The 14,723-nt window shown below is 43.0% G+C and overlaps 1 protein-coding gene across 1 annotated transcript in view; it reads right to left on the reverse strand.

Moving 5' to 3' along the window:
* LOC124775312 (sodium channel protein Nach-like) overlaps nucleotides 1-14,723 on the reverse strand; it is a 206,659-nt gene that overhangs the window by 139,033 nt on the left and 52,903 nt on the right. The window contains exons 3-4 of the mRNA XM_047250147.1: nucleotides 14,426-14,486; nucleotides 12,971-13,215 (exon numbers count right to left, since the gene is read on the reverse strand). Coding sequence (XP_047106103.1) covers nucleotides 12,971-13,215; nucleotides 14,426-14,486 — 306 coding nt within the window. The remainder of the gene's footprint in view (nucleotides 1-12,970; nucleotides 13,216-14,425; nucleotides 14,487-14,723) is intronic.

A 14,723-nucleotide genomic window follows, 5' to 3' on the forward strand; every position in this document is an offset into this window, starting at 1 on the left:
ATAATCATCGATGGTCACGGGAAAACACACACGCTTCAGTAGATAGTAATTTCCAAGTTCGTTTTGCCATAAATGTTTGGTACGGCATGATCAGTAACCTTCTGATAGGTCCATTTATTATCAATCAGCGATTAACGGGAACAGGAACCTGAATTTTTTAGAAAATTTATTTGTGGAACTATTGGAAGACGTTCCTTTAGCCAAGCGAACTGGAATGTACTCTCTACAGGACGGTGCCCCTCCACATGTTACCTTACGTGTGAGGGGCCATCTCAACCGCACCTACGCTAATCGCTGGATTGGCCGTGGCGGTGCTATTAGCTGGCTCCAAGATCACGTGACCTTACACCTTTAAATTTCTGTTTATGGGGTTGGATGAAATCAGAGGTGCACAAAATGAAGGTAAATTACACGAGTGGACTGCTTCGTCGCAGCATGGACGCTGCTGAATTGATTAGGAACCAACCACAGGCAACTGAACAAGCAACACAACACGTTATCGCTAGAGCGCAAAAGTGCATTGACGTTCATGGTGGGACATTCGAACCCGTTCTGTGAACTGTAAAACATCTGTACGATAAGTGTTAAGGCCATTTGTAAAAGACGAGATACATCTTTTTCAACTGAATATGTGTAACATGCATTCTGCAATTCATTATGTACTAAATGCGAAGCAAATAAACATTAGGTAAAAATGTGTAACGTAACTGTGCTTCTCTGTAACATTGTTTTCAAGAAAATCACGTTACAGTCCAGTTGTATTGCTTATACGTTCACGTTATGCACATCAGTTTTGCAGAATTACAGTTCCTTTCAATACCCATACCTCCCTAACGAAGCATTTGCGGACCTATGTTAACATAACATTTTTTGTTCAAAATTACTTATACCATCACTGTGTAAAATATTGACCTTTCCTCCCCAAACGCCCTGTAGAAACACGAGCGGCGTCTGGCTCTCTCTCTCTCTCTCTCTGTCTCTCTCTCTCTCTCTCTCTCTCTCTCTCTCTCTCTCCCTCCCTCCCGAGGCTCGCTCTCTACTGATGTCTCCGCTCTTGTCGATCACTCTCTCTCTCTTAATAATCGCTCCCTCGAATAATTTTGTAAAAGGCAGTTGTACTTGAAAGATATTTTCAAGGTGTGTAAAGTACTTACCTATGTAAAAATATCGTCAATATATGAATAATTGTTATTGTTTACCAATGTTTCATTTCAACTACATTAACCTTGCCTGCCAACCGTTTTATGTTTCAGCTAGGAGAACATACCGTTTTCTGGCCGCTGCCGAACATCACTGATGTTCGAACTTGTAGCAGCCACTCGTGTGTCCCTGAGATCTTTTAAGCCGATCTGTAACGCAGTTTCCAGGCAGCACTTCTGTGCATAACGCGTAATATTAATGATCGGCATACGGCCAACAAAAGATGTGCGCGGTCAGTTCACTCCACGGTATCAAAGCAGGTCAGAAAAAATCTGGAATTATTAATTTTCTCTCTCTTAGTGGTAAATTTATCTGTGCCGCGTGATAATTTAAACTTGTCATTTTATTACTTAGCTGCTTCTTTTAATGAACGGCACTCCAGTTAATTTCCTCTTATCAAAATTTATTTTCCAGTTACTACTAAAGGGTGCCACTTAAAATAGAGAAAACTATCTTTTTTAAAATAATAATTCCGTAGCGTGTTTAACATGGACGCACACCTTACTGCACAAGAGAGGTGTGACGCAAATGCAAACTGCATTCCTGCCTAGTATTAACTCAGTGATAGCTGTTGATTATTGGGAGTAAGCTCATATTGTCAACAACAAACGACATTAAAGAAAATAAGTATTGAAAGGCCAGTGTCAGAGTTCCCATAGCCTGGAAAGGGGTCGACAAGGAGTTCGCGAACTTACACCACATACTGCACGAACTGCTCGTTTCAGAGCCAAAAATACCCTTTGCGAACCGGAAGAGTTGCTCCAGAATACAATGCTGTATCTCATGAGCGAATGGAAGTAAGTAAAGTAAACAAATTTTCGTAGCAGGTAATGTTCTAATGGTGAATACAGCACCATTCAGTTTTGGAACAAGACACTCAACATGGGTTTTCCATGACAGTTTACACCTAGAAAGTTAAAATGTTCAGATTCATTAATCGTATGTCGACTCTGTGTAATCAGAATGTCACTTTTAGCTGAATTGCGTGACAGAAACTGCAAAAACCGTGTGTTATTGTGATTTAGCATCAATTTCTTTCCGACGAGGGTTGCCCTGAAAGTAATGCACCGCATTTTTTCTCGTTACAAGCAACGTGTAGTAGTAGTAGTAGTAGTAGTAGTAGTAGTAGCAGCAGCAGCAGCAGCAGCAGCAGCTTTATTCATCCGTAGATCTCTTTTAACAAGGATATAGGACATGTCAAAGTATTTACAAGTTTAGACCAATTAAAAATAAGCTGATTCGTATACACATATATTTAGAGACTTCTAGTTAGACATAATCATTAGATTTACCACTTCACTCACTACACACACACACACACACACACACACACACACACTGGTGATCTCTGGGTCGTTTTTTGTACCACAGTTTCCCATTTGCTACCCTGGAAAACTGAGTCAGCATCCCTCCATAATGAGTGAGATGTCCAGCTCAGAAAGAGGAAGAGGTGTTAGTATTTTGCTATGCTTAGCTTGGGGGTAAATATTTCTAGAAAGGGGAAAAAAATAAAGTGAAGGTGTTATGAGGAATGTTGGATATTTTATGATCATTATTACTATTATTTATTTGTACAACATTATTTTTTTATCAAACCCCTACTCTGTTTTATCTAAGTAATCCTTCAATGTGTAAAATATATTGCATAACAGGTACTTTTTAGCTGCCTTTTTAAATAAGTGTATTTTTGCAATTTCTTTAATCTCTTTTGGTAATTTATTGTACAGTTTTATTCCTTGGTAGAAAATGCTGTTTTGCGTTTTATGTTTATTTTTTCTTGGTAAATGTAAGTTGAGTCTATCTCTTGTTGCATGGTCATGGACAGAGCTGTTTGTGCAGTAATTATCAATGTTATTTTTGTTGTGTACAACTGACTGGTAAACGTATTCACATGGAACAGTTAAAATCCCCAGTGTTTTGGACAGATCTTTACAATGAGCTCGACTAGTATTTTTGGTTATTATTCTTATGGCTCTTTTCAACAGGTTGAAAATTGTGTTCATATTTTGTGAGTTTGTTCCCTAAAAAAGAATGCCATAGCTAAGAATTGAGTGTACATATGAATAATATATAACTAAAAGACACTGCATCTTACACACTGATGATGGTATTCTAAGGGCGTAAGATACTGATAACATTCTGTTTGAAAGTCCTTTGGGTGTTCACACCACTTCAACTGGGAATCAATATTAATTCCTAGAAATTTTGCATTTGTTACGCAGTCTATATAGGTGCCATCTACATTTAATTTAACATTGTAATTTTTCCTCTTCAAACTGAAATTCATGGCATTAGTTTTCTTTATGTTCGATTTCACCTTATTGCTTATTGACCAATCATAAACTTCTTTGAGGGTTTCATTTGCTCTCTCGGCAAGTAGTGCTCATGTTTTTCAGTGACTACATCATTGCTGTGATCAGTGAAGAGAATTTTTCACCATGAGTAACACTAGAGAGAAAGTCGTTGATGTATATCAGGAATAGTACTGGTCCCAATATGCTACCTTGTGGAACCCCTATATTAATGTATTCTCGTTCTGATAAGTGTTTTACTAAATGATTAGATCTATTTGAAATAAGTGTTATCTCTACTCTTGGTACCCTATCTGCTAGGTATGATTGAAACCAGTCATTAGCTACCCCTCTTATTCCTAATGCTTCTAATTTATTTGATAGAATCTTGTGGTCGACTGTATCAAGCACCTTAGAAAAATCCAGAAATATGCCAGTGACACATTCATCTTTATCAAGAGCATCAAAAAGTACAACTTTTGTGATATCTACTATGGCTGACTCTGTATTTTTGCCACTTCGGAAACCAAACTGTGATTCGCTTAAAAGATTGTATTTATTCAGGTAATTCATTAATCTGTCTCTCATAATTGCTTCTATTATTTTTGAGAATGCTGACAGCAGGGAAATGGTCTGGTGATTTTCTATGTCTTCTGCATTACCTTTCTTAAGAAAGGGTACAACTCTCGCCTGTTTTAACTGCTCTGGAAATGTCCCTGATGTGAAGGATTCATTTATTATACTTGTTAAGCCTACTGACTTTTTACATTTTAGTTTTTGAACAGTTTTATTGACTTCGTTCTCTGTGGTTGGAAGTAACATCATTGTATTTAGTACAGCATTATTTACAGGTGTTATATTTGTTTTGCGGAATTTTTGCTGTAAATTCTCTGAAATACCTGAAAAATGTTCGTTTACATAGTTTGCTAAGTGTTGTGGATCATGTATTACCTTACCCCCCCCCCTCCCTTAGCAGTATGTTATTCTGTGATTGTTTGCCTCTCCCCGTTTCCTTTTTTATAACATCCCAGATTATTTTGCTTTTATTCTCTTCATTATATATTATTTTGTCATTAAATGATTTTTTTGCAGCAATCAGCACCTTCCTATAGGTCTTTTTGTATCTGTGATAGAATTTAAGAATTCTGCATCATTGCGAATCTTTTTCATGGAATTGAGATGTTTAAGTGTTTGGGAGGACTTCTTAATACCGAATGTTATCCATCTGTTTTTGTGAGATGTTGATATAGACATGCACACTTTTGGAAATGCCGTTTCAAAGTCCAATTTAAACAATGTGGAAAATTCAGAGAATTTCATATTCACATTGGTTTCCTTATACACTTAATCCTAGCATTGTTTTTCTAGTTCTTTTGAAAAATATTTTATTTTAATTTCTGATAGATGTCGTTTGTAGGCTTGTAGTGTAGGGAATGATTCAATGCCTGATTTTAATGTTGTTATTTGACAGAGAAGGTCTGATAGTCCGAGATCTTTTACAGCTACATCACATTCTTCCCTGTTCATATTTGTGGCCACATGCCGTACTTAATTTCTCACTGCAGAGAAAGAAACTCTGGAGAATATTTAAGAAAAAACGACATTTTGTATATGGAGTGCGCGATTGATTCTTTTGTAAATTTTTTTTTGTTTATTTAAGACGCAATCTCATGTTTATGACACAGTGATAATCGGTTTCGGCCATACAATGAACATTTTCAGATTCTAAAGGCGGCAGACACTGAACACAGGTTCATGCGTTGACAATGCATGAACCTGTGTTCAGTGTATGCCGCCTTTAGAATCTCAAGATGGTCATTGTATAGCCGAAACCGGTTATGACTGTGTCAAACATCTGGAGAATATTCACAACTGTTTGTGGAAATTCTATGGAGTATCTGCTGTGGACAGAAGTACAATTAGTTGCTGGGCACGGATGTGAGGTCATCAGAAGACGGTTCGGTGGAGCTCCACGATTTGCAGCGGTCGGAGAGACCATCCACGGCTGTCACACCTGATATGTTGCAACGAGCTGATGTCATTCGCGAGGACAGACGCATTACGACTCGGCAGTTGGCGCTGCTTCTGTCAACCAGGAAAGGATGCAATTATCCGCACTCTTGGATATTCAAAGGTGTGTGCAAGATGGGTCCCGCAGTGTTTACGGTGGATCACTAATCGCACAGAGAAAATATTTGTCTTGGTTTGTTTTTGAAGCCGAGGGGGGAGGCCGCCTAGTTCCGGTTTATGACAGATGATGAAATCTGGGTTCACCATTTTGAGCCCGAAACAAAACGACAATAGATGGTATGGCGTCATTCCCACTCCCCACAGAAGAAAAATTTCAAAACAACTGCTTCCGCCGGTAAGACCATGCTGACCGTGTCCTGGGACTGTGAAAGTGTGATTCTCACTCATATCATGCCAAGAGGCGGTGCCATTAATTCAGAAGCATGTGTCAACACATTAACAAAACTCAAGAGGCGCTTCCGGCGCCACAGCAACCCAGGAGATGTTTTGCTGCAACACGATAACGCTCGGCCCCACACACGGCTGAGGACTGCTGAACACATCGCAAAACAGGGTTGGATAGTGTTACCCCATCCACCCTACAGCCCTGACCTAGCCCTCACGGACTTCCACTTGTTTGGACCATTAAAGGAGGCCATTCGTGGAAGATAAGACGATGAGGAGGTGATTCACAAAGTGAAGCACTGGCTCCGCCACCAGGATAAAGAGTGGTACCGACAGGGCATAAATGCCCTTGTCTCGCGCTGGAGGAAGGCCATAAAACGGGACAGAGATTACGTAGAAAAATAGGGTGTGTAGATAAAACACCGTTCTCTCGTATGTGTAATTCTCATCATGTTCAATAAAGACTTGTTGAAGAAAAAGAATGCGATGCATTACTTGCTGGGCAACCCTCGTACAAGCCATGAGCTTATATCTTGTACTGCAGTAGTTGATACATTGCTACGTTGCACACGACTTCTTTCACTACCAAAGTAGTGCTAACAGCAAACAAATATTTTAGAATCACCTGTCGTATTAAAACGTAAATCATTTATACAGGATATTTCAGAAGTAATGGGCACTACTCAGAGATATGACAGGAACAATTATTCGAAACAAACAAAGGTCAACTAAACAAGGGCTCTAAAACGTATACCTTAAGAGCTATGAGGATTTTTTGATCTTCCATAGTGTGAAACAAATATCTTCTACTGCAAGCTCTCTACTTTCCATATTTTTGGAAATGGTAGTATGGATTAAAACATGAAAAAATTTTTCAGTAAACATGTGATCTAAAGTGCATACCATAAGAGCTATGAGCACTTGTGCATCTTCGCTACGAACAAGTGCTCATAATTTATAAGGTACGCATTTTAGAACACATCTTTGCTGGACGTTTTTTCTTGTTTTGTCCACACTACAACTCCCCAAAATATGGGAAGCAAACAGTCTGCAGCAGAAGAGGTTTGTTTCACAGTGTCGAAGATCAAGAATTCGTCGTAGCTCTTAAGGTATGCGTTTTAGAGCCCATGTTAACGTCACTTTTTTGTTTCGAATGATCGATCCTGTCATATCCCTGAATTTTGACCATCACTTCTGAAACACCCTGTATACAGCCACTCTCATTACTGTGGAGACCGAACTTTCGGTGTCTGTTCTTAACATGAGGTGGAAGCCGGGATGGTTTCTTTGAAAGGGCATGGCTGATTTCCTTCCGAGTCCGTCCTATCGACATCTCTAATAGGCTAGTCGACGACGGGCCATTAAACCTTAACCTTCCTTTCTTCCCATTTACCTAGGATGTGATTATAATGAGCAGACCGCTGATCAGCAACGACATGACTAGGATAGTGGCTTGCGTTCGTATCCAGTTAGTCTTCAGTGGCGACGTACACAGAAATATCAGTAAAAGAATACTAAAAGAAGATCGCTTTATGATCCCAGTTCGCCCGGATTTGCTGCGCCAAATTGTTATTGATGTGCTGTGGCCAACCGAAAATGAATGCACAAAATACTGAGAAAAGGAAAATTGCCACTTTGAGTGTTGGATCAGCTGAGCAGCCTTTGGCATCAGTTGACGGCGGTGATTACTGGCAAGGTCCATAAAATATTCATTAGCGTGGCGACGGCGGCTGTGCATAATTTAACGCTATCGAGCTGTAGGGCGTCTGTCGCGGATCCGGACGAGTCTGAACTGGTCCGGTTTGCGGCAGCTGCTGCTGGAACACCTTTATGTACAGCACGCGTCGAGGGGTGGCGGGCCTTGGCCCAGATGACTCAAAGTCTCTTCTGCAAACCAAAGCAAGCACCTCCTATAGAGTGAGTTACTCAGCAAAAGCAGCAGACAAGAAGAATGGCTCTCCAAATTTTTAGACACCCTTATGTTGTTGTTGTTGTTATGGACTTCAGTACGAACTCTGACTTGCTGCAGCCCTCAAAGCTAGTCCGTCCAGTGCAAACCTTCTTATCTCTGCATAACTTCTGCAACTTACATCCATTTCAACCTGCTCACTGTAACAAAGCCTTGTTGTTGCTCTACGACTGTTACACCTCTCTCGTCCCCTCATTATTAAACTGGCGATCCCTTGGTGTCTCAGCGTGTGTTCTGTCATCCAATCACTTCTTGCACTCAAGTTGCGTCGTATATTTCTTAAACTACCAACGCTAGCATTTTTTTAACATACTTGTAATGGTTTCTTATTTAACTCAACAAAAATCAGCAGTGGAGCTCATGACGAGCAAGGTTATTTACACGAATTTCTTTTCTCCCCAACTCGACTCAGTACCTCTTCATTACCTCTCTGAGCAACCCATATACCGCCCACAACATAATGTATCAACACTTGAACATTCGTAAAATCTGTGCGCATTGGTTTCCCCACCAACTGATTGCCGAACAGCGCAATACTCGAATGGCGCTGTCTTTGAGTCGTCTGCAACGTTATCACGAGGAGGAATACGGCTTTCTGTCGAGTATTGTCACAGGTGACGAAACATGGTGTCACCATTTTGATCCGGAAAGCAACCGTCAAAGCAAGCAGTGGAAACATGCGACTTCACCACCTCCAAAGAAATCAGTTTTGGTAAGGTCATGATGTTCTCCTTTTTTGACCACAAGGGCCCACTGCTTGTCGATTTCCTGGAACGGGGAACCACCATCAGTGCCCAGCGTTATCAAGCCACTTTACAGAACCTTAGGCAAGCCATGAAGTCGAAATGCCAAGGCATGTTGTCCAATAGCGTTATCGTCCTGCATGATAATGCCCGCTCAGACACGTCCAATGCGGTGAAGACGACACTTCAGCAGTTTAGGAGCACTGGAACATCCACCATACAGTCCCGACCTCTCACCGTGTGACTTTCATGTGTTTGGACCTCTAAAAGAAGCTATTCGCGGACGTTGATTCGCAACGGACGACGAGGTGTGTGACTGGGTCCAGGTCTGGATCTGACAGCAGCCTACTAGCTTCTTCAAGGATGATATCGACCAGCTAGTGTCGCAATGGGATAAATGTGCCAGTAGCAGATGTGGCGACTATTTTCCGGTATTTGTACTGTGTATAGATACATTTTTGAGTTAATAAAATCGTTACCGTTAATTTACACTAGTGACCGGGTTTCATTTGAATGACCCTTATGGTACTCAACATTCTTCTGTCTCTATAAGTGTTTAATTCGCATCAGTTTCTGGGAAAGTATCACCATCTCCAAAACTCGCCTAATGGCAACCCAACGGGCGACATGCCATTTCCACAATACATTATTATGGAGCTGTCCCCAACGATCAGCTCAGCAACTGTTGTCGACTAGGGACTAACACTTTCAGCTGGACATTTACACGCATTAGAGGGACACCACACATCATATGCATGCGTGAAATTACAGTGGTAGTCCCCCGGGATTCAATTATTGTTCTCGCTTTATGTCAACAGTCTGCCACTTTTTTGAATCACGGGGCAGGATGAGCTCTGTTTGCAGCAAACACTAGCACTGTTATGAAGCAAGTGCCATTTAAATACACTCCTGGAAATGGAAAAAAGAACACATTGACACCGGTGTGTCAGACCCACCATACTTGCTCCGGACACTGCGAGAGGGCTGTACAAGCAATGATCACACGCACGGCACAGCGGACACACCAGGAACCGCGGTGTTGGCCGTCGAATGGCGCTAGCTGCGCAGCATTTGTGCACCGCCGCCGTCAGTGTCAGCCAGTTTGCCGTGGCATACGGAGCTCCATCGCAGTCTTTAACACTGGTAGCATGCCGCGACAGCGTGGACGTGAACCGTATGTGCAGCTGACGGACTTTGAGCGAGGGCGTATAGTGGGCATGCGGGAGGCCGGGTGGACGTACCGCCGAATTGCTCAACACGTGGGGCGTGAGGTCTCCACAGTACATAGATGTTGTCGCCAGTGGTCGGCGGAAGGTGCACGTGCCCGTCGACCTGGGACCGGACCGCAGCGACGCACGGATGCACGCCAAGACCGTAGGATCCTACGCAGTGCCGTAGGGGACCGCACCGCCACTTCCCAGCAAATTAGGGACACTGTTGCTCCTGGGGTATCGGCGAGGACCATTCGCAACCGTCTCCATGAAGCTGGGCTACGGTCCCGCACACCGTTAGGCCGTCTTCCGCTCACGCCCCAACATCGTGCAGCCCGCCTCCAGTGGTGTCGCGACAGGCGTGAATGGAGGGACGAATGGAGACGTGTCGTCTTCAGCGATGAGAGTCGCTTCTGCCTTGGTGCCAATGATGGTCGTATGCGTGTTTGGCGCCGTGCAGGTGAGCGCCACAATCAGGACTGCATACGACCGAGGCACACAGGGCCAACACCCGGCATCATGGTGTGGGGAGCGATCTCCTACACTGGCCGTACACCACTGGTGATCGAAGCCATCGTTCTACCATTCCTAGACCGGCAAGGGAACTTGCTGTTCCAACAGGACAATGCACGTCCGCATGTATCCCGTGCCACCCAACGTGCTCTAGAAGGTGTAAGTCAACTACCCTGGCCAGCAAGATCTCCGGATCTGTCCCCCATTGAGCATGTTTGGGACTGGATGAAGCGTCGTCTCACGCGGTCTGCACGTCCAGCACGAACGCTGGTCCAACTGAGGCGCCAGGTGGAAATGGCATGGCAAGCCGTTCCACAGGACTACATCCAGCATCTCTACGATCGTCTCCATGGGAGAATAGCAGCCTGCATTGCTGCGAAAGGTGGATATACACTGTACTAGTGCCGACATTGTGCATGCTCTGTTGCCTGTGTCTATGTGCCTGTGGTTCTGTCAGTGTGATCATGTGATGTATCTGACCCCAGGAATGTGTCAATAAAGTTTCCCCTTCCTGGGACAATGAATTCACGGTGTTCTTATTTCAATTTCCAGGAGTGTATGTGTTTAAAAGTTTCGTACAAACTTGTTGTATTACTTTTGCTGAAATTTTCATATGTTTCTGTAAGCTGAGACTTTTCGAAGGTTCTTTTGGTTTTGGATAGTTCATTATGTTTTTCATTTGTTGTCTGAATTGCTCCAAATGTTCTTTTTTAACATCTGCATTTTCTAAATTATTATTATTATTATTATTATTATTACTATTATTACTTACATACTTACGTACTGCTCATGTATTACACACATCAAAAAAAGTTTTGCATCACCTCGGTTCCAAGAGCTCCGGAACCAGTACAGAAAATTGGAATAGAGATCAACATAAACATCATTTTCGCCCTTTTTATTGCTCGTGGAAATCACACATTGCATGTTGTGTAACCATACAGCGAGACCTTCAGAGGTGGTGGTCCAGGCTGCTGTACACACTGGTACCTCTAATACCCAGTAGCACGTCCTATTGCATTGATGCATGCCTCTATTCGTCGTGGCATACTATCCACAAGTTCATCAAGGCACTGCCGGTCCAGATTGTCCCACGCCTCAACGGCGATTCGGCGTAGATCCCTCAGAGTGGTTCGTGGGTCACGTCGCCCATAAACAGCCCTTTCTAATCCATCCCAGACATGTTTGATAGGGTTCATACCTGGAGAACATGCTGGCCACTCTAGTCGAGCGATGTCGTTAACCTCAAGGAAGTAATTCATAAGATGTGCACGATGGGGTCGCAAATTGTCGTCCATGAAGACGAACGCCTCGCGAATATGCGGCGTACATCGGCCCCACATAATGCCACCCCAAAACAGCAGGGACCCTCCACCTTGCTGCACTCGCTGGACAGTGTGTCTAAAGCGTTCAGCCTGACCGGGTTGCCTCCAAACACGTCTCCGACGGTTGTCTGGTTAAAGGCATATGCGACACAGTTCCTGTTTCTCTGTGTCTCCTCCATGTCCGAACAACATCGCTTTGGTTCACTCCCAGACGCTTGGACACTTTGTTGAGAGCCCTTCCTGGCACAAAGTAATAATGCGGGCGCGATCGTACCTCGGTATTGACCGTCTAGGCACGGTTGAACTACAAACAACACGAGCCGTGTACATCCTTCCTGATGGAATGACTGGAACTAATCGGCTGTCTGACCGCATCCGTCTAATAGGCGCTGCTCATGCATGGTTGTTAACATCTCCGGGCGGGTTTAGTGACATATCTGGACAGCCAAAGGGACTGTGTCTGTGATACAATACCCACAGCCAACGTCTATCTTCAGGAGTTGTGGGAACCGGGATGATGCAAAACTTCTTTTTTTATGTGTGTATGTACATTGTAATGTTATCTTACTCATGATGTCTGCTTCGATTAAGGCCCTAATATTGTCAAGTGAAATAAACGCGGAATAAATAGAGTAGGTGTATTTTTTGTCCAATAGATTTATAGTGAAGAGATCCTCCAGGACGTAGAACATGTCAGGAAAACAACAATACACAACAAATATTTACAAAGAGAAACAAATATGTTAACACTCCTTCCAAGGATCACAAGAGGAACTGTCCTCAAGGACGTTGAATAAGTGAAAGATATCGTAAGTTTATTTTCACGTAAATGGTAATAAGTACATGAAACATGTAAATGTTCAGTACACTGAGGAGCATGCTACAATTTTTAAAACGCTATATGTCACCGTGCATCAAAAAATAGAAAAATCATTTTACAACACATATTTACAATGATTGCACTACTGAAGTGAATTTAAACAGGACACAGATTACAAGATTATTTGATACTATTAGCAACATATTCAGATCAGTTGATTTTGCTTAGAAATTCAGCAGTGGAGTAGAAGGATAAGACTGAGTACTGGAAACAAACTACAAAACAAGCAATATAGAGGAACTGAAGTTGTTATGTGATCCTAATCAGTCAATGTAAAGTTGAAATCTAACCGTTAAGATCACAGACAGTATATGACTACAAACTGATCAGTGTAAGGCGAAATTAGAGGTTTTATGTATCCGTAGATATTTTTTTTCTTGCAATGAAGATTGCTAGCTGGCAGTGGGCTAGTGTATTACTCACAGGTACTGTACGAGCTGTTGCGCGCGCGACCGGAAGAAGACGTTGGCGTTGCAGAGTGTGATGGCCGGGAAGGGTATGCGGTAGGATGGGTAGTGGTTGGTCTCGACGATGGCGCGCGTCGGGCTCTCAGAGAAGCGCTGCCAGAAGTTGTTGGCCATGAACGCCGCGCCGATCACGCCCAGCAGCACCACCACCGCCCACAGCACCCTGCGCACACCAGCACTCTCGTCTAGGGACTCCAGGAACTGCCAACAGCGCAGCCACGCTATTCTACTGCTTTGTGCGGAGACACACAGTCGGAGCCCCAGATACAGGAGGATGCTGGACGTCTTCAGGAAGTACTACCATAGCTGTCACCCACAAATGCAGTGCTCCTCAGGGCCAGCTGCAGAGACATATCTCAAAGCATTCTTTAGCGAAGAATAACTTTGGGTCAAAATAAGGGTTGGTGCCTGGTTTCTGAATAGTGTTACCAGACGTGGACGTCACTTCAACACCCATCATGACCAGCAGCAAAGCTGTGGTTCGTATCACCCTGAATGTAATAAAAAAAAATAATTCAGCATGATTCCATGTTGGAGTTCTCAGGAAGATCATAAAAATGTCCATCCTGGAATAAACAGTAGAGTTCTGTTGGGATGGATGGGTAGTTGTTAGCGTCAGCTCTGGTGTACACATGACTGTTTGAGTGTCTCACTAAGAAGCGATTCTGGCATTCATCAAGTCCAGGATCAAAGCTACAGTTCACAACACCTTGCAGCAAAGAGGTCCTTGAAATGTGGACGGATAGGTTGAGATGGTATCTTGAAAGGCATCACTTCACAAAATCACCATCCAACAACCTGTTCTTTTATACTGCATGTACGCCAAGTTCTTTGAACTTTCGCTACTTGCCTCTCAAACAAAACAAAAAATTCTTAAAAAGTAATAAAGCTGTCCTCAATCTTAAAGTTGGTTTGAACACTACAGTGTTTTATCAGAAAATGGTTCAAATGGCTCTGAGCACTATGGGACTTAACTGCTAAGGTCATCAGTCCCCTAGAACTTAGAACTACTTAAACCTAACTAACCTAAGGACATCACACACATCCATGCCTGAGGCAGGATTCGAACCTGGGACCTTAGCGGTCGCGCGGTTCCAGATTGTAGCGCCTAGAACCGCATGGCCACACCGGCCGGCGTTTTATCAGACTTCATCCTATTGGAACTGGTACACACTTGCCTTCCACTGACCTCTAAGCTGACTTATCCAGTCTGTTTTATGGGGACCCGTAGCTAATGTGGGACTACAGTACCCAACCTTAACATCTCATGGTTTATTCCTAAGAAAGTCTATCTAATAAAATTTATGAACTATTTTCCAAACAATTCTCATGCAAAAAATTTCAGTCATCCAATTTGGAATCCTTGCTTCCGCCTCCCTCACCCTTTTCAATACTCACCAGCCAACACAACCCAATCCCCTCCACTGCTCACTGCCAACCTATTGTTACTGCTCTCGTCCAGGCCGTAGACACTGAAACCATGGCAGATTCAGTCAAACGAGAATTAAATACCCATATCAATATTCAAATATGTAAAGTCCTCCATATCCACAATGATTATGGTCTCACCTCCATCATCCATATTTTACGGAATTCACCTCACAAGAGACCATTAAATAAAAGAACTTTAAATCACCACCAGGGCTTCGAGTATAGCTATCCAGATTGCAACTACAGGCCCACAGACATCAGAAACGCTTTAAGTATAC

This window comes from Schistocerca piceifrons, chromosome 2 (genome assembly GCF_021461385.2).
Source record: "Schistocerca piceifrons isolate TAMUIC-IGC-003096 chromosome 2, iqSchPice1.1, whole genome shotgun sequence".
Taxonomy (NCBI): domain Eukaryota; kingdom Metazoa; phylum Arthropoda; class Insecta; order Orthoptera; family Acrididae; genus Schistocerca; species Schistocerca piceifrons.